The sequence below is a fragment of the Nematostella vectensis genome, chromosome 6, assembly GCF_932526225.1.
Source record: "Nematostella vectensis chromosome 6, jaNemVect1.1, whole genome shotgun sequence".
In the NCBI taxonomy this organism is placed as follows: Eukaryota; Metazoa; Cnidaria; class Anthozoa; order Actiniaria; family Edwardsiidae; genus Nematostella; species Nematostella vectensis.
In genome coordinates this window covers 2,993,112-3,019,353 of record NC_064039.1, presented here as the reverse complement: position 1 = coordinate 3,019,353, position 26,242 = coordinate 2,993,112, and the positions used below count along the sequence as shown (strand labels likewise).

Here is a 26,242-nt window from a genome sequence, read left to right as displayed (position 1 = left end):
GGGATTCCCGGTAATTTGACGCCGTTCTATGATTGGCCGAGTGCCAGCGCCTTACACCACTGAAACGATCATGTGAGGTCTGATTCATCTTATAATTTGACACATTCTGCCATATATGGGGTGATTAGCAGCTCTCAGCCAATCACATCGCGGATCTCAAGGATCTCAATCCAACAGAATCGAACACTGCCCTAAATTTTAACTTGAGATCATATATTCTTGCTTAGAAATGCTTGTCCAGGCACATTAAACTACAAAAAGCTTGTGTCTTATTCCCGGGGTGTAACGCTTGAATATTCTTGCTCGGAAGGGAAGATAACCTAGCTGCTTACGCGAGGTGAAGAAGGCTTCGGTGCGTTTCAAGTTCGTCTGAAGAAAAACAAAACAAAGCTACCCCAAACTTTGCAAAGTAAGCTGTTATAGTATTTTTTACTACGATTGAATACTTAATATCACCTACCCACGACTGTCCTTGGATAGTTTTCACTAACTTATATAATATTACTGAGAAGGCCTAGTCTTCGCTAGCAAAATAATCATGTGTTTTGCTTTCATTTAGTTCAGCCTCTAGGCTAGAAAAACAGTACCAGAGCATGGAAAAATTGAAGTTGGAAAAATCTGAGGTAAATGCATACTATTCTGAAATAGTTTTTTATTTGATGTTCTTCTGAATGTTATAGGCGACCGTGGTGCGCTTTGGAACACGCGAATTACGTAGAGCATTTTGTACCATGCTGATCTATGGTTATTTATACTAAATGCTCGAACACTAGTTAATAATTATTGGTTCATATTTTATGTTACATAAAGACATGACATGAAGCCATATAAAATTTTTAAATATATACTGATTGAATCAGTTCCGTAAAAAAGACAATCAAAATTATCGCTGTCGAATTAGGTACAGAAATTTGCATATTTTTCCTTCTTTGGTTGAATGAATCGTAAAGTAAACAAAAATAAATGGACTAGGATAAAGAATAATAGATCAATAAATCTTGGCCAATTATATAGCGTTCTCTGCTTTTCGTGTCAATTTGTCGGGGAAATGGTTTAGTTATTTTGGCATTGTGTGTAAAGCTGCACATAGTTCTGGGAAGGAGAGGATGTAGCTTTATTGAGGACGTGATAAGGCATGCGAGGAGGCCCATCAAAGCATGTGACACATCAGGGGAAGGGTCAATCCTTTGTCTAACACCTAACCGAATTAGCCCAGACACGTCAAGCCTAAGGTGTATTTATTCATTGTATACGTCTCTAAATCCATCCCACAAAATACTTTATTCTACCATCACAAATCTTCAGGCAAATTTTTTATTTATTTGATGATATAAAGTGCTATTGAGCCACTACCCCCATGTAAGTCAACCTTCTTGTGTATACATATATATTGATATATCTTTATCTACTTGCTTTAGGCCGAAACACCAGTACTTAGTAGCCAGTTACTTGAGGAGTGGCTTTCCATGCCAATGACAGAAACCAGGATAGCTACTGCAGCCCCTATTATCGCCACCACAATAACACTAGAGGCAATACAGAATGTCCTATATGCTAGTGGCTACCCAATAGAAGGTAACAATAGCAACCCAAGCAAACAAAATGCAAACAAACTTAACAAACAAGATAAGAATCAATTTAATCAACTGATTTCTACCACAATGATGAAAATAGAGCATTTATTACAATACACTTGTTTCTACTTACTTACTATCCTCATATTTGTGTTACAGCTAAAAATATAGACACAGATTTTGGACCGTTTGATGATACACAGTTTGATGTGGTTGTGGATGTGGAGACATCCTCACAAGAAGAAAACACGAAAAATGGTAAATAAAAGTAGTATTTATCAAACAATAGGGATTTCCTTTATTGACTGGGCTAGCCCCTTTTGAATACACACCCCTTTCACTTGTACACACTCAAAGTTTTAGGAAATGAGATCACATATCTGATGTTTTTGCATGTGACCTACGTAGGATTTAAATTTATATCTATAATTTCCAATTATTTAAAATTATTGTCTTCTTAGGTTTTTCCAAAGAGTTTTTTAATCAGTGTGAAGACTCGCTACCAGACTGCTCTGACATCTCTGAACTATCAGAAGATGATGTTCTCAGTATTTTGAATGTCTCAGGTAATGGCGGTCCACATACTATGGCTGCACATATTATGAAATACTATTCTTTGTTTTATGTTGCCATGCCCTTCCTGTTAAATCTTATTTTACACATCCACACCTATTTCTTAAAACCAAATGCATTTCTGCATAACATTCTAAATATTTTGATTTTTTTTAGATCAAGCTTTGTCTTCAGACAGTGAGATGGATTTTAGTTGTGACTCAGGCATTGAAGCAGAAATGGAGGATATGCAAGGTACTATTGAAGCTATAAGTGACCACTAAAGTAAGAAAGTCACAACCCTCTATATTTCACAATCTAATGACTTATGCTTTGTTCTAGAAAACTTTGTTTTATAAATTAACATATATATATTCCTTATCAAATCATTTGCAGAGAGTCCAAAGAAAGCAGAACCCAAGCATTTAAAAGATGCAGACTACAAGGATAAGGATAAGAATAGTTGTAATGGTATGTATGATTTATTTGAAATTCACATTCAACTTAAAATGTGTAGTTAAATGGATAAATGTTAACTTTTCTATTCTCATATCAATCAATTGCTTTTATTATCATTTTATTTTGATTGAAAGAAATGTGATTTTATGATCTTTTGTTCAGAATGTGGTTCAGAACTGTCAAAAAGTACACAAAAGAAAAAGATAAAGGCAAAGGAAGGTCAAGGCAAGTTTAAAATATTTCAGAGAAAACAATTTTTTTTGTTAAAATAGGTTATCTCAGGCCCATACCCAGGGGAGTTCAGGAATGCACCCCCCTGGGTACGGGAAGTCCATTACCTGTTAGCAATTTTAGACAAAACTATAAAGCATAAGCAAATTAGATTTAAAAAAGGCATTCTAAATCACTCTGGTATGTCATAGTCTAAAAGTCAAAATACCTGTTAGCAATTGTAGACAAAACTATAAAAAGCATAAGCAAATTAGATTTAAAGGCATTCTAAATCACTCTGGTATGTCATAGTCTAAAAGTCAAACTTTTTTGTAAAGTGGGTATGGACCTGCACACTTAATGTAAAAACTCTAAAATGTCCAAAAAAAACCCAAAAGGTACTATTTTCTCTCTAATATGGCAGGCTATTAAGTACAACACCACATCCCCTAGAAATGTTGAGATGTACTATCTTGGTTTTTATAGAGTTGACAAGTTTTATTATTCTATGACAGCTGGGTCAATAGATGGTTGTCAGTACCTTTGGGAATTCCTGCACTACCTGGTCACTGACAAGAAATATGAGAAGTACATAGCATGGCAAAATCCCCAAAAAGGGGTATTTCGTATGGTGGATCACAACGGTGTTGCCAAACTCTGGGGCAAGCACAAGAAGCGTAAGAACATGACATATGACAAGCTCAGCCGGGCTCTAAGATACTATTATAGCAAAGATATTTTAGCCAAAGTTAGTGGCCAGAGACTCACGTATAAGTTCTGTAAGACACCAAGTGGGAGGCCATACCCATCTTGATGTATTTCCAGGAATAAAGATTATTATTTTTGTAAATAATGTTTATACCAAGTACAATTTAATTGTATCAAATTTTTGTTTGCAGCCTTTGTTGCCAAAGGATTTTAGAAAAATTGTAAATACAAGTTATTAGAGTGTGCTTAAACCTTTATTGTCAACTACCCTACAGGGGCTGAGCCAGTATTTCTTTTTATAAAAGGAGGCCCAAAAGGTGTTTTATAAGACTTTTTCTTCAGTATTTTGAATTGTTTCCCATACATTTACAGTATTTTTTGGCTGCAAGAGGGCCCTCTTCCCTGGCTTTGCCCTCACTAACTACAACCTTAAAAATATGTTTATCACTCTTTATCCATTTTTTAAGGTTTTGAATTTATCCGTACACAATATTTTGTAGTAGAAATCCTGAAATGTTGTCAGGAAATCAACTAATAAAAAAAATCCAGGATATACGTTTCTAATAGGGTCTTACTTCCCCAAGGGACTGCCAGAAAAATCCACAGCATACGAAGACAAAAAACCTGTGTACTCAGCTTATTATTTGGATTTCAGTAAATTTACAGTTTGCAAATCAACATACTATTAGTAGAGTGAGACATAGATATAGCAATCCATGATATAATGATATCTCAGTATAATAATAATCTCGGTATAGTTATCAAGTCCTGACAACAGTAAAATACAGTATATGGGAAATAATATTGCATTTTTCTATTGTTTTCCCATCTATTCTTATACTGTATCAAGGTTTTGCTGTACTTTCAGAATCAGGGTGAAAATTTGCACTTGATTCAAGGAAAAGAGATAATTTATATCACACTCAAGACAGATGGTGTAATAAAAAAAACATCAGAGGACAGAGAGTAAAGGCTTATAGTAAAATGTTGACATAACAATACACTTTTACAGAGCTTTCAATAATTTCAGTACCTAAAAAGAAATGTTTGTTTACTTAGACCACAAATAACTCAATTTAACTGTAATGGAATAAAATGCAAAAAAAAAAAAAAAAAAAATCAAAGATTATCCATTTTATTTGTGTTATCCAGATATCCATATAAGATAAGATCCAGATAAAAGAGAGATGTGAAACAAACTTTTTTAGCCCACCCCTGTAACGCAAAGACAGTGAGACTAAGTGCCTTGTGTGACAGAGTGACAGATGTGTTTCAGTTCTCAAAACTTCAGTTGAACTCAAGGAAACTATGGTACTAGAACGCCCTAGTAAAGTGTACTATATACTGTATTTTTTAAACAGTCTCAAGAAAGTGCTGGATTATAATGACAAAATCACTGATACATTTGATCAATTTATTAACAATTGATACTGCAATGTTTCATTCATTTCTACTGTATGATGGAAGAATAAAAGTATTCTATACATTCTAAAAATCATTTTGCATTGCTGGAAATTATATAATCTTCTATCAGGTCTACCAACATCACATGCACCCTTTACATGCACACATTCTTCTGTATACATGATTCAGTTGCTTTGTCTCAGTGCTACAGGTCAGATCTTTGCAGTCTTTTAAAAGCTCAGAACAATGGTTTGCCATGGACAAGCTCAGAGACCAAACCAACAAACACACCAAATGCAATGACACTTCGAACAGCATGGTACTTGTTCCACTTATCGATTGTGCCTCTGACGAAATCCTCTGGCTGTTTTGAAGTGATCTCCTTATCATAGATTGGGTCGATAGAAGCAGGTTTCAGGACAAACAGAGTAAAGGGGAAGATCACTGCCATGGAACAACCACCGATAAGGAAGCTAAGTCCCTTGGAAGGGTTACAGTAATACGCACCGGCACCTGTGAGAACTGTAGAGAGGGCTAACCTTCCTTGGAATACTCTTGCCCTGCGGATGCAAAGGTTATGGATGTGAAACAGGCTGGATACCATAATTTCTTAAATAAACACCCCTTAAAATAAGCACCTTCCCCAATAAGAGCTTTGCCAAAGAGGAAAAATTTCATATCATGGAATCACGGGTGGCCCAGTGTGTTAGCAAGTCAGCTAAGCATTTCTCAACAGAAATGAATTACTCTAAGCAATTTCAAGGGTTTGTAAAGGTAGTCTTGGTGTACCAATATTATATTCGAGGGATCAAAGGTCGTTATCGAGCTTTCTCGACAATGTGAGTGCGGCTTACTAGAGGTAAACGCACCTATCGAAGCTCTCCATCCACTGTTTGTGACACTGTTTTGTATCATCCAGTGTCATACGAGCTGGGTGCTCAACAACGTTGATATAAACGGCCCCTCCAACGAACACTCCACATGTTATTGTTGTTGCTGCTTTAAGGATGGGGAAGAACGTCTCACAGTCAAATCCCATGGTGTAGCCTTACCACAAATTGCCGAAAGGTGCTGAGAAAAGTATGGCTTGGTCTAAAAAAGGCGGGTTCTCTATGGTGTTTAGCCGCTGTCTTTCTAGCTTTGGCTCGTGGCTACAAACACAGGAAACCCAAGCAGCAAGAGTTCGATTTCAGTTGGTAAATACCAAAGAAGATAAAGGGGGGGGGGGGGGGGGGGGGGTGGCTTTTGGGGGCTCTGATGGAAATCTGGGGGTTATTAGAAAAGGGGGATCGATAATTGTTTGTACACTGAAGGGGTGGGGGGATTCTAAGGAGTCAAAATCTATACAACATCAAACCTAACGATATGTAGTCAACAAGTTTTGTTTCAATTCAATCAAGAGAGCTAAGATGCGCGCCATGTCGATTCCGAGTCTGGCTATTTTTAGTAACCACCACCCACCACTGCTCGTGAGCATTTTTACTCCCCCTACCCCGGCGCTTTGGCATCTTGTTGTTTGCCGCTGTATTGTGACTTGAATCCGAAAAAAAACACCCTATTTGCACTAATAACATCGACAATTTCATTCTAGCATCAAGGATACAGGTAGTTGCGGTTTATTAAGGGGATGTAGTACTTCGAGAATTGTAAGATTTCAAAAACGTGTAAAAAAAAGAATTTATCAGAGACTTTCAGACTTCAGAGATTCAAAATCAAGAGCGGAAAACCTCGTGCATATCAATATTTGGGTGACCTTAAATCTCGCTCGGCCAATCTCTTGGAGGCCTGGGTCTAAGGGCTTTTCAAGACTTGTGTGAAAAAGATTTGACCAAGCGATAAAGTTTTTTTGACACATTTTTGCCTCGAGTCTCAAATTGAAAGTAATCAGCATTTTTCACCATGTTTTCTGCAGATCAGGGAGCGGGAAAACTTTAGATCTTCTAAATATGGGCATCAATGCCCATATAAGGCAATGCATACGAAGGACACTATCCGTGAAGAATATATGTTTGATATGATATATGATATTGATTTTTGTGAATATTCCGGTTAATTGAGAAGTAATCCAAGAAAAATGCATTTCATAAGACCATCCTTGTAGCGAGGGAATGCATTTTTGCGATGATCAGAGCCAGCAAGCTGAAGTAACAGAGTATTAAAGAGGGAGTTATTACTGTACTTCTTTGATGTTGTTTCTAGACATTTCTATAACTATGAAGTATATTATACAAGCTGGAGTGATTTGGAAGTTTTGACTCAAACGCGGTATCACAGCCATTTTTTCGCTTGTCGCTATTTTCTTTTTTCTTGACTTAACTTCGCCGCTCAGACAAACAAAACAGTCAAGTTATTCAAGGATTTAGCTTTCTGTGAGTATATTTGCCAATCTTGCTTACTTAAGTTAGGCTTGTTTTCTTTTTCCGAGTTATTTTTCATAATCTCTAATCATTCCTATCGAGTTGGCAAAACAACAACACGCAACCCGCGGGGGAGAGGACAAAATAAAAGGACCAAAGTGTCCCCTTCTTATCTTATGCGCTCTTTATTCAATCCATAATCCACTATAAAAATCGCTACAAACATAGTTAGTAGAGCTATAGACGAAAGCTTGAATGGGCTATTGTCAGATTTGTTTTAATCATATTTAAGAAAATTATCGTAGTTAAGGGAAGGGTTTTACGCATATGCCTTCTTTCGCATGTCTCAACAAACGGATCAGAAACTGAACAGAACTAAAAGTCAAAGTTAGCACAGTGGATGATTGTAAAATTCCCAATAGTAACAATAAAGATAAAAGGTAATAACAGCTTTAAGTGCGCATTTTCGTAAATGACTGGACAAGTACAAAAGCCCCCTAGTTACTAGGGGTAACGAGGAGTAATTTCCATGGTCACGCAAGGAAGCAGGCAAGAATGCCCGGTCACGGTCAAGTAAAAAGTAGTTGTTTAATTTAATGAAAACTGTTAGAGTTATACTGAAGAAAAGCGGAAGAAGAAGTCATGAAATGACAATAACGATTGATCCTCCTTGTGTGTGATCCTAAATGAGGTAAACTGGAAAGTCAGAACAGCGCATAAACAAAACTCTAAAATAGAGAGGTCTATGGGACAAAATGTACGAGGAATTTGAGATTTGATTATAGGAAGATGTTTTGACAGTAGCTCCCTGACTGAGGAGACAAGAGGAATTGATGGAGTTCAGCGTAAACACAATGCTGAGATTGACACTACGTAATATCTATAATATGCTCGGTAAGTGATCAGTTTTAGCCAAATTCGTTGTTGCGCGACCTGCCAGAATCTTTATATACGCTAAAGTTTAAGAACATTATCAGCCTAAAAATGCTCCAAAAATAAGAAAGAGTGAATATGATCAGATGATGCGTGTTTGAATTAACCAGAGAATAATAAACAAATGAACGATCAAAACTGCTAGACCTAGAAAACTGAATTCGGGGGCTGAAGGGTGATAGTGCGTTAGGGGAAAAACAAACTTCAAAAGGATAATCCAATCCAGTTCGGGTCCGAGCGGGGTTCTACTAACTTCCCTAGACTTCCTAAAGTACTATATACGCTTGTTTTAGTGCGCTAGGGAGTTTGGAAGGCGTTATTTAAAACGAAGCGCTTCGTGTATGAAAATAGTATTGAATCACATCGGCATCAGGGTAATAAAGTCGCTCATTTGAGGCATCCGCTTTTTCGAAGCATTCTTGTTAGTTTAGTCAATGTTGCCGCGGACACGATGCAAAAGTGGACATTTCAAACATAATGAGGGAATATTTTAGGAGGTTCACGTGGCATTACTTTAGAATAAGCGAAGTGTCACGAATTCAACCTACAAAAGAACAATTAAAGCAACATTGACAAGAACTTACATTGTCATCTCGTATAAAAGGCCAACACACTACTCACAAGGCCTACAAGACGAAGGTAAAAACATACCATTATCAAGCTACAAACTTTTTAAAGTTAAACAATTAAAATTGTTTGCCAGGGTGATGTGTGCTAATAACTGTATTTACCCCCCAAAAGGCTTCCCTGCTGATTTTGCGAGATACTTTTCGAACGCCAGCCCAGAGAAATACAAAAAAAAAAAAACCTCTTATCAGGGAACCAAAGGCGTAAAAACATCTGTTTTCCCCACTGAATCCCTTATGGTTCCAAAGTTGAATTCCGAGAACACCTTTGATAAAAAAAACCTTGAAATACATTCAGGCTTATATACTGTATATGATGCCGTAACATCGAACACTCGATAAAAGATGATTTGTTTACTAAACAAACTATGATCCAATGCATTTTTGTAATCACAAGGAAAATTGTGCCAATTTTTAAAAGTCTTTTGGTATTTTTTGTATTTTTTCTGTTTAGTGCAAAAAAACAAATGCGCAGGGTACATAATTTTTTTTTCTACTACTTTGTCGGCTCAAACACAAACGTGACAAGTGTGTTTCAATGGTTCCTGGTTTTGGGAGTCGTTATTTTATATGCATGCTTCCGTATGTGAATTGTTAGTTTTATAACTCCATCTATATCAAGCCTTTTTTACACCGTTTTAAGGTGTTTGACAAAGAAGAACATGAAACTTTGTCTGACCCCAGTGATTAAACAAGGAGAACACAACTATTGTATGCATTTATAACAGTCAGTGCATCCGGGTTTAATTTCTTGTGAGACCAAGGTAGCGAACAAACACGTTCATACAAGAAAACAATATAATGTTTATCTTACCCTTGTTTTCCATTTTCTTATACTCTTAATTCCTCAACCCAACATAAACCACTGACACTGTTTTGTGTTTGGCATAAGAGAAGTTTATTATAAAATCACTACAAACTGATAAATGAAAAACTAAAATAATAATAATAAACCTCTCTGCCACCCTTCACACAAAGCCCAGGGTGGGAGGGCGGGAAAAATATGAGCTTGATATATAAACGTTGAAAAGAACAAAGAATTATAGAGTGAAGCTGTGAACGTGTGCTAGCAATCAAGACTAGAGATAACTGAAATACAATATGCTGGCTTGAGCAATTAATCCCTTTAAGCTAGGTGCCCAAAGGGGGGTAAATTCCTCAACCCAACATAAACCACTGACACTGTTTTGTGTTTGGCATAAGAGAAGTTTATTATAAAATCACTACAAACTGATAAATGAAAAACTAAAATAATAATAATAAACCTCTCTGCCACCAAACCACCGGCCAAACAACAAAACAGTGCAGAAGGCCTAACTACTGGCCTGAATGGAAGCACGTAGCTGGGAAGCAAGCGCCAATTTTGATTGATTACTAAATTCTAAATACAATTTGTAAGAGTCACTAGCCCAATCACCATACAACTGTATCAATTCCCCTGGTACTCCGTGGTTAAATTGCTCAAGTCACTCATTTCGACGCGGCTGTGCCTCTTGGGCGTTTAACCACGGAGTACCAGGGGAATTGATACAGTTGTATGGTGATTGGGCTAGTGACTCTTACAAATTGTATTTAGAATTTAGTAATCAATCAAAATTGGCGCTTGCTTCCCAGCTACGTGCTTCCATTCAGGCCAGTAGTTAGGCCTTCTGCACTGTTTTGTTGTTTGGCCGGTGGTTTGGTGGCAGACAGGTTTATTATTATTATTTTAGTTTTTCATTTATCAGTTTGTAGTGATTTTATAATAAACTTCTCTTATGCCAAACACAAAACAGTGTCAGTGGTTTATGTTGGGTTGAGGAATTTACCCCCCTTTGGGCACCTAGCTTAAAGGGATTAATTGCTCAAGCCAGCATATTGTATTTCAGTTATCTCTAGTCTTGATTGCTAGCACACGTTCACAGCTTCACTCTATAATTCTTTGTTCTTTTCAACGTTTATATATCAAGCTCATATTTTTCCCGCCCTCCCACCCTGGGCTTTGTGTGAAGGGTGGCAGAGAGGTTTATTATTATTATTTTAGTTTTTCATTTATCAGTTTGTAGTGATTTTATAATAAACTTCTCTTATGCCAAACAGACCCCAGTGATTAAACAAGGAGAACACAACTATTGTATGCATTTATAACAGTCAGTGCATCCGGGTTTAATTTCTAGTGAGACCAAGGTAGCGAACAAACACGTTCATACAAGAAAACAATATAATGTTTATCTTACCCTTGTTTTCCATTTTCTTATACTCTTATTTAAAATAGTGTAAAAAAAAACCCTAGGAGGCTTTCGAGCGCTGAAGACCCGAAATCGCGACAAAAGCACACTATCAAGAAGGCGATGAACTGCGGCGTAAACTCGTGCGCGACCAGCATAGTAGAGTAATTTGTATTTTTCCTTTTTTGTATCTTAGAACGGGGGATGCCTGCGCTGATATTTCGCCGCCTTTTGCGCCTACTCTCTCTGCGAGTTTTGCTGTGTTGTGCATTGGCTGGTGGACTGTTTTATGTGGGCAGCATTTATCCTGAGCTCGCAACAAGAGGCAAAAAAGAAAGGACCCCCCTGAAACAGGTAGCTCAGGTTGTTCGTGATGACGAAGGTACATACGTAGGCACACAAGCAATCATACACAGAACACATATACGATGCAAGTACGAAAATACAATCTGAACCATGAACGAGGTTGAGCTAATAAGTATACACGGAGACTCGAGCGGGCATTACATGGGGTTCTTTTACGTAAGACCACCCTCCTCCCCTCCCTCCCTTCTCCCTTCCCCTCTTGATGAAGGTAATGATGTCCTGCCAATTTCCTTGTACATCAAAACGAATACACAACAGGGAAAGGGATTCACACACTGAAATGATTATTTTGTTGTTTCTAATAATTGACTGGTTATGCAATGGCGTATTGACATACTGTTTTGTATAGTATTGTCTTACACTAGGGGCAACCGGCCGTCTATATGAGTAGTCTCCCCTTTCTATTATAGGCTACTGAACAAAGTGTGCTTCTATCATATCTAGCCGTAAAAGCATTGGACGAGTTGTTATTATTGTTTGCGCTTCCCTTTAAATTTATAGATACTTCACAGGGACTCAATACCTACAGCACCAAAAGTATTCCCAGAAAAACTCTCGCCACCAAAAGAACGAGAAGTCACAAAGCAACCGGAAGCTCCAGACGCCACTGCGCAACCGGAAGCTCCAGACGCCACTGCGCAACCGGAAGCTCCAGACGCCACTGCGCAACCGGAAGCTACAGAAACCACTGCGCAACCGAAAGCTCCAAAAGCCACTGCGCTGCCGGAAGCTCCAAAAGCCACTGCGCAGCCGGAAGCCCCAGAAGCCACTGCGCAACCGGAAGCTACAGAAACCACTGCGCAACCGAAAGCTCAGAAAGCAACTGCGCAACCGGAAGCTCCAGAAGCCACTGCACAACCGGAAGCTCCAGAAGACAACCCCCAAGTTACTCACCCTATATTAACTCGCACACACACATATAAGAATACAATGAATTTCAAGGTGAGATTAATTAAGGCTAGTAACGTATTTTCTTACTCAGCTCATAATTTACATAATTGAAGTGGAGCAGTTTAAACTAAGATCGAAAAAGTCGATATAATAACTCATCCCCTTTGGTTTAATAGCTTATTCCATTACACCGAATGGCAGCATTAACAGTCGTGGGTGGATCTTAACGGTAGCCATTTTGATAGATCCTATAGATATTAGATTCTATAGATATTATATAGGGCAGTAGGGCAATATATCCAAATATACTATATGTTTAAGCACAGCCTTTTCTGATGTTGAGTATAAATATGTAAAAAAAATATATCAACCATTCCAGCTTTCAACAACACCCATCACTATGGAAACCAATACAAAGCCAGCAGAGGGCGGTTACATAAGGGTAAGAATTTTAAATTGGATGTCATGTTGTTCTTGTTCTCCTCCATGCTTTGGCCTTTATGCCACTCCTAACTCTTACTCGGTCATTGGTCAAATGGGAAAGAAGAGAAGAAAAGCCGAAAAAAAAAAAACAGATTAAAACAATCTACAATGCACGCAAAGGGTGGTGGTATGGAATACTTTTTCTGGATTCTCCCCTTTGCGTACCTCGCGTCACTTTTATTTATTACGACAAGTGAGACTCTGAAACATTGTTATAAAACGTTTGTTTAATGTTATAAACGTTATAAACGATGTTATAAACGTTTGTTTAATGTTATAAACGTTATAAACGATGTTATAAACGTTTGTTTAATGTTATAAACGTTATAAACGATGTTATAAACGTTTGTTTAATGTTAAAAACGTTATAAACGATGTTATGAATTAAACGTTTGTTTAATGTTATAAACGTTATAAACGATGTTATAAACGTTTGTTTATATAAACGTTATAAAAGATGTTTGTTTAATGTTATAAACGTTTGTTTTTAGTTCGATAACTACTATCTCACCGGCGAAAACATCAAGTGCAAAGAAAAGGACTGTGAAAGCAAAAAGCCAGAGGAAGCCAAAGCCTTATGTGACGCGGAGGAAAAATGTCACGCATTCGTTTTAACCTTTTCTAATGGTAACGGAACAATACTTAAAGCCGCATTGTCACCAGTTTACTTCCGGCCGATTACCTAACAATATCCGATGATTTTTAACGGAAAACGCGAAAAATATTTCAAAATATTGAAAGCACGTCTATTGGAAGTTTCTTTGAGGATGTGATTGATAATTTAGAGCGGATGGCCTGTTAAATATCTCGGATTCTAATAGATTCTTTTGTCTTTTTACGGTTGAGGTTTCCGTCGGACCTCCGGAAGTAAACTGGTGACAATGCGGCTTTAACAAGCGCCTTTATTTGAATCAGAATAAGTCTAGTGAATACGAGTCCCTTTAACGTCTCATCTCTATTTATTTGCAGCTCTGGAGCTAAAATTCAACACTTCTGCCATTATAAAACCACAACCCGGAAGTAACATCTATGTCAAACGTCAATACGCAACACGTCTCTCCCTCCCACAGGACGTATGCGCCGTAAAGATGCCAAAGAATATCTCGACAGACGTGTCTCAGGGATGCAAGATGGCGGAGTTTGACCCGTTCAATCCGGAGATAATGGGTCACGTGCATAAACCAGCAAAGCCTCTCCAGTGCCATGGACAACCGCTGACCACCTATAGGAACGGGATGCTCAAGTTCCTTAATGAGCAAAGTGAGGTTTGAAGGATTACAAACGAAAATTATCTGCGTTCGTAAGTAATTGTGATGGAGGAAAGGGTTAGCGAGTAATTACAATAGTAAAAATAGTGGTTCTTTAATGTCCTACAATAACCGGTTGGCTTTAGTTTGTGAGACGTGACGACGATAGGCGTCTGAGACACTAAGACACACAGCCCTAAAATATAGAGTCAGTTTGTTTGACACATCTTGTGACCTGGCTTGGGTTCAGCCGTGTATCTTTTGCTTTGAGTGGAATCCCGTAACACACTCTAATTAGCGTCAATCTGCCTGATCTCTCATTTCAGACCTCAAGATCAACCGCTCTTTTTATCAACCAATAACACGTATTCCAGAGAAAGACTGGGGCTACAACCTCGGAAACGAGACCCAAATTGACGTACACAAGCGCAAGTTACCAATTCCTCACGAGTTCATACGCGTGGAGACTAGGTCCAAAGACGGCGAGACGCGCACAGAGTTCCACGCAGCTGTTGTACCCAACCCCCAAGTCATGGAACGCCCACATCGTGACACAGGGATTCCGGTTAATGTCATGATGATAGGATTTGACTCGCTCTCGGCAGCACATTTCAAGCGGGTGTTCACAAAAGCGAACTCCTTCTTGAGCAAAGAGTTGAACACGGTGTTTATGAAAGGCTACAGCATCGTAGGTGACGGCACAACGCCAGCGCTCACGGCATTCCTGGCAGGTACGTCATGAAGACATAACAATAAACTAAATATAAAATTACCTTGCATACAGTGATCGGTCCTGTGTAATACATTAGAGACCTTACGCAAGGACGACGGCGACGGCATCAAGAACGGCGCGCGCGCTCACGAATTGCTAAAAAAACGGCGTTGTCGTCCGCGACGGCAAGTCTAGAACGGCATTTTCCTTTTTTAACGTTCTATGCGCACCGTCAGAGGCGTCAACGGTCCTTCTGGAATATGCGCGAGTTCGCGCGCCGTTCTTTGTAAAATGGGCAAGACATGTGCATTCATGTACTCCAGTTTCATAGTCTAACTAACATTTCCATGTGTGCATTGTGTGGGGAAAAAACGAAACGAAATGCGCCCTTCCCACTTCCCCCCTTGGGTTATTTCTTTTTTTAGGAAGATTGAGGGACTTAATTTCATTCCATGAAAAAAATTATTTCCGTCCTTTTTATCAGGTCAATTTGAGAAAGAGTTACCAGAAGCAAGGCGCGGTTACGAAAACAGTGATACAGTAGACAAGTGGCCGTGGGTATTCAAAGATTATAAGTCTGCGGGATACGCGACACTCTTCAGTGAAGATTGCCCTGGATATGGCGCATTTAACTATCGCTTGCACGGGTTCAAGCAGCCCCCTACTGACCACTTCGGTCGCTATTTCTGGGAAGCGGCGCGTTTAACAAGTCCCTACTGTATCCATAGCAAACCACAGCATCGAATTCACTTCGACTACATCGAGTCTTTCTTTGAAGCGTACCCCAAAAAGCGCAAATTTGGCTTGTCATTCTTCACAGATATTAGCCATAACAACCTTAACTCCATCTACCATAGTGCCGAGGATTTTTTTAGACTTCTAAAAAACCTTCACCAGGCAAATCATCTAAACAACACCATACTTATCACCTTCGGTGATCACGGCTTCCGCTACGGGTCGTCTCGTACTACACTACAGGGGCATTTGGAGGAGCGGTTGCCTCACCTCGCGTTCACCTTTCCCTATTGGTTCGAAGCCGAGTACCCGGATGTTGTGGAAAATTTGCGTGACAATAGCGAGACGGTGACGTCACCGTTTGACTTATACGCTACCCTGAAACATATTTTACTATACCCAGAATCCCCTACAGGCTTGAAAAGAGGCATGAGCATGTTTAACGAAATTCCAAAGACACGTGGTTGCGAAGCAGCGGGCGTAGCGGAACACTACTGCCCATGCCTCAATCTCAAACCTGCTGACCCCAATCATGGGCATATCAGGAGAAGCGCGGAAGCGGTAGTGAAGTTTATAAACGACCTAACGTCATCAGATCCTAAAAGCTCTCAACTGTGCGAGAGACTGAGCCTGAAGGCGATCAAATCAAGCCATCAGCAAATGGCTAACACTAAATTCGCGCAGTTTCTAGGCTCTAGGGATGCTCACGGGCGAGAACCAATGTTCCTAAAAGGGAAGGTGGTACCCCACGAATGCAACTACCGCATCCAGGTAGAGACCACTCCCGGTGATGCCCTTTTCGATGTAGCTGTCCGGTATCTGGACGGAGAGTTCCGTGTGTCGGGGGATATCAGTAGGATTAATATGTACGGCGAACAGCCGAGGTGTATACTGAGTAGTAGGCCGGATCTGAGAAAGTATTGCTTGTGCAAAGACTATAAGAAGGCCGTACAATAATTTAATAGAATTAGGTTAAAATAAGACTTTAAAAAGATAATAATCAAATTGTTTTTTTAGAATTATGAGAAATTCTCCCACTACAAGGTGTGGGTCTCGATCAAGAATGAAATGTTTGAGCTGGAACCAGCTCAAATCTTAACAAGGGCATTTGATTTGAGTATAAATTTATTCACCTAATAAAACTATTCATATAATTTTCTCAACTATAATTTTTTACAAATTACATTCACAAAATTATCCAATCAGACCCGAGAAGGGTCAAAGGGTCGACGTAAACAGAGTCTCGACCATAGCGTCATAGTCCACAGGTAGCACGTGGTCCGAAACTTTGGCACCAAGAACTGCTGCTCCTACTGCACATGTCTCGCGCAAGCGCAAAAGCGTTATTTCCTTCAACACAGGCTTCCCATCTGCGCCTTTTAGGCCCTCCAGAAACCCTGAAAAAAAAATGTTTGGATTCGTCTTTCTATAAAAGTTTGAAAATGTTCCCTAGAAAAAAAGGCGCCAACATCCCCCCCCCCCCCCCCTCTAAAAGACCTCTGTACGCGCCTGGTGAAAGAAGAACGGCCACACTTTTTTAATATTTCTATTAAAGTTAGCTTTCAGACCTTAAGGCCTTGAAAAGTCCTCATGTATTTTATGCCTTGAAGAGGATATTAAAAAAGGACGCTTCTTTGAGGTTAACTTTATCAAGGCAAATGTAGATGAATGCTTTGCGGTATTCTATTCGGGAGCGTAAAACGGCGGCCTTACTGACCTTAGTCTCCTACACACGTGAATAAAATAATGAAATACCTTCCTTGAGAAGATCCCAGCTTTTCCAAACTGACCCCACACAAATAACACGAAGCCCACCGGGTCTTTCAAGCAGAACCTTAAATTAGATCAGACATCTGAATCAATTTGTCTTATATGTCTATTATCTAGATCTAACTAAAGTTAAACCAAAATCCCTGAAAGAAAGTAACATATGTTTTGCCATCCTCGCTCTCGTATTCATTACTCCTCCCCCCCCCCCCTCGTCTCAGCAATTTCTCTCGCTCCTTGTTTGTGTGGTGCTCCTGTACCACATACAAAACATTAAATATAAAAGAAAAAAAGATAAATATACTCTTTTTATACAAATGTAGCTGTGGCAGGCTTCGAAATATTGGAGGGGGGGGGGGGGGGGGGGGAGGCAATAGAAAATATTTCTACTGGTCATTTCCTTAAAATTTTTAAGGGCACGTGTTCCCCGGGTGGGGGGGGGGGGGGGGGGGGAGGGGAATGGGTCATTTCATAGAAACGAGAGGGGTCCTCACGTACACGACTTTTTGGGGCAATTGTGCATGTAGGCCGGGCGCGTCCGTCCTCCGCGGCCTAGGGCATGCCGTCTGGGAAGAGCAGATAAGGTTTCACGTACACAACTCTTTGGGGCGAGAAAGCGCGGGACTGGGTCATTTCATAGAAACGAGAGGGGCCCGAGCAGCGCCCCGCCGCGCCTCCCAGCCCGTCCTCCGCGGCCTAGGGCATGCCGTCTGGGGAAGCAGATAAGGTTTCACGTACACAACTCTTTGGGGCGAAAAAGCGCGGGACTGGGGCCTTTCATAAAAACGAGAGGGACCCGCGCCTACCAGCCCGTTTTTCATGGCCGGGCGGGGTCCGGGTAGAAAAGAAATTGGCAATTGCCAATCTACGTCGGGCGGGGTCCGGGTAGAAAGGTTGGGCAGGGGCTTTCATAGAAGTGGGGATAACCCGCGCCCCGCCGCGCCCCCCAGCCCGTTCTCCGTTGTTTTTGTATGCCCAGCACTTCGCGCGGCATATCCAACACCTGGGGTATACCGTCTGGGGCCTCGTGGGAGAGGGTTTGCTTGGAGCGCCTTGCTTGAAGCGCCCCGCTTGACGGCATGCCCTAGGCCGCGGAGGACGGGCTGGGAGGCGCGGCGGGGCGCTGCGCGGGCCCCTCTCGTTTCTATGAAATGACCCAGTCCCGCGCTTTCTCGCCCCAAAGAGTTGTGTACGTGAAACCTTATCTGCTTCCCCAGACGGCATGCCCTAGGCCGCGGAGGACGGACTGGGAGGCGCGGCGGGGCGCTGCGCGGGCCCCTGTCGTATCTATGAAATGACCCAGTCCCGCGCTTTTTCGCCCCAAAGAGTTGTGTACGTGAAACCTTATCTGCTTCTCCAGACGGCATGCCCTAGGCCGCGGAGGACGGACGCGCCCGGCCTACATGCACAATTGCCCCAAAAAGTCGTGTACGTGAGGACCCCTCTCGTTTCTATGAAATGACTCATTCCCCCCCTCCCAGTCCGTATAAACGGTCATGATTAGTGTATATAAAAAATTCTAACCAATGAATTATTAGGAAGAGAATCGCATAAATGATGAATAGCAATCAAAAAGTTTTTTTTTTCAATTTTCCTATTGTCAACGTTATTTGATATAGGTGTACAAAAAACAAAATCACAAATTCGCGGAGTCGTCGAATTAGCGCTAACGATAAACATACGACAAACATATTTCCAAAGCTGGTGTTCAACGGGATTTTCATTGATTCACGAGCTGATTCACGATTTGTTGATATTAAACCTATCATTTCCTATACTGGCCTAAACTGTACTTGCGTTTAGGCAAGGTTTAGACTGAACCCAAAACATACGATGCAAATCTTGAAATAAAGAATAAAACGTATGTGGTTCTTGCAAACTCAAAATCTGTACTTGAGTTTAGTACTAAAGGTTTACACTAAATCCAAACAAACGATGTAAATCTTGAAAGTGACCCTTGCAAACTCAAAATCTAACAGCATAAAATGCGTTTTCATATATATAAGGTAGAGGGTATTTATATATAAGGTAAAGGAGATTGTTAATCTGCCTTTCCAGATAATATTGATAAACATACCGGGTCAATTAACGGGATTTGTGCACGGACGTGGTGTCCTAGGTCAATTCCTGCCAGTTGGAAGATATGAATGCATAAAGGATCCTTCGCCTCACAGGCACCTAGACAAACATTTGGCATAATGTGTACATGAACACAACAACAGGAATGATCTAAGGGAACTAAAGTACATTTTGTTTTTTTTATATATAGCGTTTAACAAAGGACGTAGCCTCCCTCACAAACGTCTAGTGAGTCAAAACCTCACCCTGCCACCTGCCGGAACTCCCAATTCCCTTGTTGGGGCAGAGACATTCTTTAAAATTACAAAATGGATGCTTACCTTCTGCAACAACAGTGCAAAACCCAGCAAACTTGCTTTTATCAAAATTCAAATAAGCGTGTTCTAGCATGCCATATTGATTTTCAATCTGAAAAAAGAATAACATTTTCTTCATCAAAAAGTAATAAACAAATGAATATAATCATGGCAAGAAAATAATATTCAAACATGAGCTCAGGTGTCAATGACAGGGAAAAGGTCAACAAAATGGATTTATGACGATGAAACAAAACTTCTGAAATTACTAGTGAGTACATATATGATAAAAGAGATTCTGTAATATGACTAATGAGAAAGACCAAAACTTTCATAAAAGTTGTATTATTTACCTTGAAGAAACTTTTCATTGCATTTTTTACATAATCTATATCGTGTGGTGGGGCAACTAGATTGTCCTCGGCATCAAACACTGTCTTGACGGCTTTATGGGAAATCCAATAAGCTAAATAAAAGAGAAAACAGACCTTGAGTGTGCACAACATGATTGGTGTTGGAAGAGGATATTAATACTTCAAACAAATATTTAACTTTGTCTTTATTGAGGCATCTTCAGGGGAGAGGAGAAGTAGTCAGCAAGCTTATAGCCCGAGTATCAGGCGATTTCATTTTTCAAAACTTCCCGGCATATACGATAAAAGGGCCTGACACTCGGGCTAGCAAGCTTACTAGTCCATTCGAAAGCAAAATAGTGAAAAATGCATGACAATAGAAGCCAACATGTATTCAGGGGGCAAATGGCATAGCCAGGAGACAAGTGGAGGGGCACAAGATTCCTTTACAACTGTTATGGTATACCTTATGAAATTGCTAGTTAGCTCTTTACCAGGCCACGCGCTAGCCTTGGCCAACGGAACATGTAAGAAGCGGGATTTTACACACCAAAAAGGCCTCCCAGCAAGCCAAGAGGGCAAAAATACTGAGAAGTGTCCAATTCATATGCAACTGGCATTTATTTGCATCTGAATAGTAATTTTGGTAATAATTTCGGCAGATTTGCGGACCACACATAGCCGCCATTTTGGATTTTACAGTTTCCATTGGATATTCACTACATGGAAAAGTCGTGGCTACCAACTGAGAAATACCAATACTAAGACAGCTGGGAAAACCATATAATCGCGACGGAATTAAACAAGAAATCGGATGCAATCGTGGTAGCGACTCTCTTGACAGTCTGAATTTACAAGAATTTGCCCATCACCGATGATGAACGAAAGTCCACAACATCTATTCTGGAGAAATTAGGTGAGGAAATCCAGTCCAAGAGGAACATTGTACTTGTACTTTTGAACCGTCCAAGAGCCTAGTGAAAGCTTTGACCGTTTAGTGAACAGACTCAGAAATCGCATTGCCACATGCAAGTACACTACTCTTGAGAATGAAATGTTAAGGGACCGGATTGTATTTGGGGTTAACCATAGTGACACCCGAGAACGCCTTCTAAGAGAAAAAGAACTAGACCTAGACAAAGCAATAAACATTTGTCGCGCAAGTGAAATGGCAGTTAGACAGCTTCACAAAATGTAGCCAACTGAGACCGTCCACTATACAAAGCAGAACAAATCAAAATCAAAGCTTAGGCAGATCACAAACTGCAAGTACTGTGGTGACAGCCATGCCGCTGGAAAATGCAAAGCATTTGCGCAGGTCTGCAGTAAATGCAGCAAGAAGAATCACTTCGCTAGAGTTTGCATGTCCACTCCTCAAGATCATAAAACTAGCAAGCTTCAACAGAAGCCAGACAAGCAGACTAGAAAAGGTGAACAGGACGTACACCAATTAGAAGAGAGCTCATGCAGTGACAATGATGAATTATCCAGCACCATTCAGTAGAACCAGAAGAAAAGGCAGTATTTTGCACAAGTGTTAGCTGTGACAGAAGATGAGAAGGCCAGGCACAGTCATTCAAATTTCAGCTTGATACCGGAGCAGCATGCTCGCACTAGCCTTTAATGACTACAATAAGCTGAACAAAAAGCTACCCGAACGATCCCAAACTGAGCTGCGAGCCTACAATCAGTCAACCATCACACCCACGGGGCAAGTCAAGCTTCGCTGCACAGCAAATGGGATCACAAGAAAGGTACACTTCCAGCTAATCAAAGAGGCACCAACGTCATTACTCTCAGGCACAGTCTGCGAAGCCCTTAAGCTTCTTGAATTCATCGAAAAATGTGTCCACCAAATCGAGCAAGGTCCAAAAGAACTCAAGGTCCAAAAGAACCCACGTAGAAACAGATACAAATGTGAAACCAAAGCTGTCCCTATCCCAGTACAAGATGAGTTGAAGAAGATTGAGGATCTTGAGGAAATGGGAGTAATCGCTAAAGTAACAACCCCAACGCCATGGATAAGCAGCATGGTGGTAGACAACCTAGCAAGCTCGAATATGCCTAGACCCATCGGAGTTGAACAAGGCCATAATCCTATTCAACTATTGACGAAGTGTCGCCCAAACTGACCAATATCAAGGTATTCTTAGTAGTCGATGCAAAAGATGGATTTCTGCAAAGTTGTCTTGGACGAGCCATCAAGCTACCTCACAACATTCTGGACACCTCATGGCCGTTACAGGTGGTTGTTTCAGGATGAAGTCCGCCCCAGAAGGGTTTAACGAGAAATAATAAATGCATTGAAGGCCTTCGGAACAGCACGCAGTCCATGATGACATCATTTATGGAACGGGCAAAACAGAAGAAGCAATGGCATGTCATGATGCAGCTCTCAAAGACCTACGTCTGACTGACAAGGACGCAGTGTTTGACTGGCTGCCACAGCACCAGGAAGCCTTTGAGAAGATCAAAATGATAATCACCGAAGCACCGGTATTACACTATTACGATGTCAAAAAAGAGGTAACCATTGAAAGCGACAGCTCCAATTAGGCTTGGGGCAGTCATTACACAAAAGGCACACCCCCTTGCCTATGCCTCTAGTCTGGGCACAAACATGCTCGAAACAGTCTGCAGCGAATGCGACAGCGTCTACAGAAATTCTCGCTTGCTGTAGCGTACAAGCCTTGGCCCACGATGTATCTCAGTGATCCCTATCCTTCGCCTCACTACCACTCGACCATGCATGTCCAGAAACACCAGCCTATCAGATATTCCATACATCCACAATAGGCTCATAGAAATTGGAAGGCAGGGACGGTGGTTTTCATGGCAGCAACCAACCTGCGATAACCTCCATGGCAGGAGGTTATCGCAGAAACCGGGTACATTTTCAGACGCTCAACCTGACCTATCAGCTGCACAGACCATTCTTCTCTAGAGCCAAGCCATGAAGCAACAAAGTCTTCAGGAATGTCTACCTGTAGTCCAGCACCAGAACCAAGTGGTCCAGGTCCACTGGACGCCACGGCACCGTGTACTTGCAGAACCAGTAGTCACATGATCATGACGTGTTGTGGAGCCTCCACAAAGGCTGATCAATGCTCAGTCATAGTTTACTATGTAGTGACTTTTAAATGCCAGTCATAAACTTTGTTATTTGAAACTGACTTATAATTTTAGTTGCAGTTTAGTCTACAATCGCGTTTAATGCTTGTTGTCACTAAAAAGGGAGATGTTATGGTATACCTGTGGAAATTGCTAGTAAGGTCGTCACGCTAGGCTTGGCATGTAGTCAACAGAACACGAATAAAACAACAACCAAATATATCTCTGGTTGGTTCCAGTTAGTTACGATCCTAAACCAAACCTCCCTCCAAAAAATAAAACATTAACTCAAGTGTGGCATAGACTGATCCGTACAGTAAAACCCAGGTTCCCTAATGCATTTATTTCTCTTTTATTTTCAGTGTCCCAGTAACTCCCTTACCACTGCAAAAAATATGTACTACTCACCGCTCCCCTCATCTCCTAGCATGTGACCCCAGCCCCCCACATTATGAGTAAATCCATCAGGGTTTAAAATTGAACAGTTTGAGCCAGTTCCAGCAATAAGAACCATCCCTCCGCAATCTGATGCTGTATATACTGCTCCCAGGGTGTCCACGCACATGTGATAGTTCTTAGAACAGCATGGGTAATCTCTTTGCATTAGTTCAATGGCTTCTTTCTGCTTGTTTGCCTTTTCCATGCCACTCAGAGACAGTCCCTGGAAAAAAATAGGTGCATTCAAAACTATATAGAATCTTGGGAAAATGATTACTTTGTGGAATTACAGGTGGCTCGGTGGCATAGCGAGCAGTGCCTTGACTCTGTGCACAAACGGTTTTCATTCCCAGTTGAGTTGAGTACCTTCTCAGCCATAAATTTAACTTTTGTGGGCTTAGTAAGCTTGTGAACCTTTCAATCCATTCTTAATATGTATTAGGATTCTAAATGTGCTTTAGAAACTGTTTTATAGGCACTATATATTAACTGTGCTTATTTTATTCTATTTTTCATTATCCAGACAATTGAAATACAGACTTCTATTTAATATAAAAAGTCTATAAAGCCATAAATATCAAATGTTTGTAGTTTGTACTGTATGTAAGACGAGTACTCAGGAACTAAGTATGGAATAAGTGCAAAACAGAAGCATGAACATCAGTACTTTTTTGCCAACTGAAAGATCAAGGATATCAAAGAAGATACATATAAACTTACAGAACTGACAAGTATGCATTGGGCAGAGCATCTATTAAAACATCATAATTCTATGATAATTACCAAAGATGTCAAGGGAGTCATCACATCTATGCCTGCATTTTCTTTAGCGGCCATGACCATACTGTTAATTCTCTTCAAGCATATATCCATGCCAACTAACTAAAATTCAAATATTGGTACATGATCAGAGGTGTGGCACAACGATTCAAAACCAAAGATGAGGTGAAGGAAATTATAAAATGATCCCAGCTATATTAGGCTTCAGGCTAGAGGGGCCAGATATTTATGGGGGGGGGGGGGGAGGAGGTAAATAAAAAGGTGCAGTAGAACCCTGCTCAGTTGAACTTTATTTCCATTGGGCAACCAAACTTTCTTCTCTTTACCCCAAAATTAGAACAGGTCACACAAGTGTCAGGTGTCATTTACTTTATCGTTAACGGATTTAAAGTCATTTAACATATGAACAGACCAGTATTTTATGAACTTTCCATCCCCATCATGCCTAAGTATAAGTTATGTCTCTCTGCAAATTTAAAGAAAAAGCATAAGTTTTTTTGGGGAAATATTTTGGAAAGATCATAAAATACTGGTCTTTCCATATGTTAAATGACTTTAAATCGGTTACCGATAAATAAAATAAAACAGTAGCCCATCAAATACGGATGATTAAATATTATCATCCAAAAACATGAATAAAATCAGACGAGATTTGAGACTACTAGACGTCAATTTTATAACGAGTAAATTGAAAAAAAATGCTATAAATACTACTTATTAATCTAGCTTAAGGTCGGTACTGAGAGATCTCAGTCCCGGGCTTTTTGTACAGACCGAGGCCGCAGGCCTCAGATCAATTCGAGTGGAAAGCGACGATCAATTGGGACTAAATTATTTCACAAAATTGTTGATAAAAATTCAGAGGATGTCTTTAATTAGAAGTTCTGCATTTTTGAATCATTAAAAGCATTGTGTGGAAATACGAACTGTATTTCACTGAATGGTCATTGCGAACAAGACCTTCACAAACAATAGCGAAACTCTCAAAAGCAACTGTTTGAGAAGAAAGGTAAACAAAGTTGGAAATTATATTCAGGAAAAAAATAAATAAGATAAGTAAGCTCAAGTATGTAATAAAACTCACTGTCTGAATATAACTATTGAAACTCATCCTTGCCGAAAATTGGCAACAAATTGCTATTACACTATTGTTGATTTTCTTGAGTGAGTCGTCTGGAATTTTTTTGTAATGACCACAGTCATTACAGGAGGATCTGGACCGCTCAACAGCCAATCAGGGTGTGATATTCCACTGGAAGTGGTTGTTGCCATATAATAAAAAATGATAATGACCCTCTTAAATACATCTATGGATAAAGATATAAAAAAAAAAAGAAAAAAAGATACTTTGTACATATCTTTTAATTGACCCTGGTAACTCAAACGTATTTGGGTTCCACATCAGAGTTAGTGGGGTCTACTGCATACCATATAACTTAAGGCTGGGGTGGTCTTGATAAAAGCATTAAGTAACTTGAACTTATTTTTTTATAAATCAAGCTTATGAACAGTATTTCTATGGTGTTTTTTTAAAGAAAGTTTTAAACTATAACTAAAGCTTAAACTACAAATTTAGTGCATTATCCGTGGGATTTTTTTTAAGTTTGAGTTTCCGCGGCATACCCAGTGGTTGGTCCCCTCGCCTTCGCTTCTTCCCACGATCTTGCCATTCGAGTCAAAGATAACGGCAATAGAACTCGTCCCACCTCTAGAAGACAATATCCATCAAACCCTAAGACAAAACAACACAAGACACCCATGTTGTGTGTGTTTACATACCCCTCAATTCCACCGAAATACACTTTCTCCTTCTTGTCTGCCATTGTTAACAAACTCATACCGATTCACAATATTACTTCATGTTCATTCATTCTTTAAAACTTAACAAATATGAGACTTCTTTATAACAAGGAAAAGAGGGATTATGAAGGTCCTACCCGTAAAGTATAACCGC

General features: G+C 40.1%; 4 protein-coding genes across 7 annotated transcripts; 2 read left to right on the top strand and 2 right to left on the bottom strand.

The window, feature by feature from the left end:
- The first annotated feature begins 181 nt into the window (after positions 1-181).
- LOC5514660 (ETS-related transcription factor Elf-4) lies at positions 182-4,622 on the top strand. Of its 2 annotated transcripts, none has more exons than XM_032384221.2 (9): positions 182-409; positions 560-623; positions 1,419-1,575; positions 1,734-1,832; positions 2,036-2,140; positions 2,304-2,381; positions 2,523-2,597; positions 2,748-2,810; positions 3,311-4,622. In XM_032384221.2, exons 2-9 carry the CDS (start codon positions 594-596, stop codon positions 3,607-3,609), a joined length of 906 nt encoding a protein of 301 aa, XP_032240112.2. In that variant the 5' UTR covers positions 182-409; positions 560-593; the 3' UTR covers positions 3,610-4,622. The 2 variants fall into 2 exon arrangements, with proteins under 2 accessions (XP_032240112.2, XP_032240113.2); XM_032384222.2 differs by having other exon boundaries at positions 184-409; positions 2,310-2,381.
- Positions 4,623-4,903: 281 nt separating this feature from the next.
- LOC5514604 lies at positions 4,904-6,035 on the bottom strand. The gene is made up of 2 exons (XM_001634718.3): positions 5,777-6,035; positions 4,904-5,467 (listed from the first exon to the last, which is right to left on the bottom strand). The coding sequence occupies exons 1-2, from the start codon at positions 5,944-5,946 to the stop codon at positions 5,146-5,148; spliced, it is 492 nt and encodes a 163-aa protein (XP_001634768.1). The 5' UTR covers positions 5,947-6,035; the 3' UTR covers positions 4,904-5,145.
- A 1,813-nt stretch (positions 6,036-7,848) lies between these two features.
- Positions 7,849-16,618, top strand: LOC5514659. 2 transcript variants are annotated; one of them, XM_032384190.2, is made up of 8 exons: positions 7,849-8,158; positions 11,227-11,384; positions 11,898-12,338; positions 12,667-12,729; positions 13,262-13,397; positions 13,740-14,030; positions 14,344-14,748; positions 15,214-16,618. In XM_032384190.2, the coding sequence occupies exons 1-8, from the start codon at positions 8,098-8,100 to the stop codon at positions 16,419-16,421; spliced, it is 2,763 nt and encodes a 920-aa protein (XP_032240081.2). In that variant the 5' UTR covers positions 7,849-8,097; the 3' UTR covers positions 16,422-16,618. The 2 variants fall into 2 exon arrangements, with proteins under 2 accessions (XP_032240081.2, XP_001634833.3); XM_001634783.3 differs by lacking the exon at positions 7,849-8,158 and adding an exon at positions 8,685-8,836.
- On the bottom strand, positions 16,572-26,225 carry LOC5514603 (N-acetyl-D-glucosamine kinase). 2 transcript variants are annotated; one of them, XM_001634717.3, is made up of 9 exons: positions 26,068-26,225; positions 25,912-25,996; positions 24,292-24,390; positions 23,479-23,731; positions 19,960-20,072; positions 19,631-19,718; positions 19,309-19,409; positions 17,220-17,298; positions 16,572-16,861 (listed from the first exon to the last, which is right to left on the bottom strand). In XM_001634717.3, the coding sequence occupies exons 1-9, from the start codon at positions 26,124-26,126 to the stop codon at positions 16,683-16,685; spliced, it is 1,056 nt and encodes a 351-aa protein (XP_001634767.3). In that variant the 5' UTR covers positions 26,127-26,225; the 3' UTR covers positions 16,572-16,682. The 2 variants fall into 2 exon arrangements, with proteins under 2 accessions (XP_001634767.3, XP_032240085.2); XM_032384194.2 differs by lacking the exon at positions 25,912-25,996 and having other exon boundaries at positions 26,068-26,212.
- Positions 26,226-26,242: the final 17 nt, after the last annotated feature.

Coding starts and splice junctions, on each gene's coding strand:
- LOC5514604 (XM_001634718.3), bottom strand. CDS start 5,946: ATGGGATTTGACTGTGAGACGTTCTTCCCCATCCTTAAAGCAGCAACA. Junction 5,468..5,776: donor TGGATGGAGAGCTTCGATAG/GTGCGTTTACCT, acceptor TTGCATCCGCAG/GGCAAGAGTATTCCAAGGAA.
- LOC5514660 (XM_032384221.2), top strand. CDS start 594: ATGGAAAAATTGAAGTTGGAAAAATCTGAG. Junction 1,576..1,733: donor TAGTGGCTACCCAATAGAAG/GTAACAATAGCA, acceptor TTTGTGTTACAG/CTAAAAATATAGACACAGAT. Junction 2,811..3,310: donor AAAGGCAAAGGAAGGTCAAG/GCAAGTTTAAAA, acceptor ATTCTATGACAG/CTGGGTCAATAGATGGTTGT.
- LOC5514659 (XM_032384190.2), top strand. CDS start 8,098: ATGGAGTTCAGCGTAAACACAATGCTGAGATTGACACTACGTAATATC. Junction 8,159..11,226: donor TAATATCTATAATATGCTCG/GTAAGTGATCAG, acceptor TTTGTATCTTAG/AACGGGGGATGCCTGCGCTG. Junction 13,398..13,739: donor CGTTTTAACCTTTTCTAATG/GTAACGGAACAA, acceptor ATTTATTTGCAG/CTCTGGAGCTAAAATTCAAC.
- LOC5514603 (XM_001634717.3), bottom strand. CDS start 26,126: ATGAGTTTGTTAACAATGGCAGACAAGAAGGAGAAAGTGTATTTCGGT. Junction 25,997..26,067: donor TATTTCGGTGGAATTGAGGG/GTATGTAAACAC, acceptor ATTGTCTTCTAG/AGGTGGGACGAGTTCTATTG. Junction 19,410..19,630: donor TTGCACTGTTGTTGCAGAAG/GTAAGCATCCAT, acceptor ATGTTTGTCTAG/GTGCCTGTGAGGCGAAGGAT.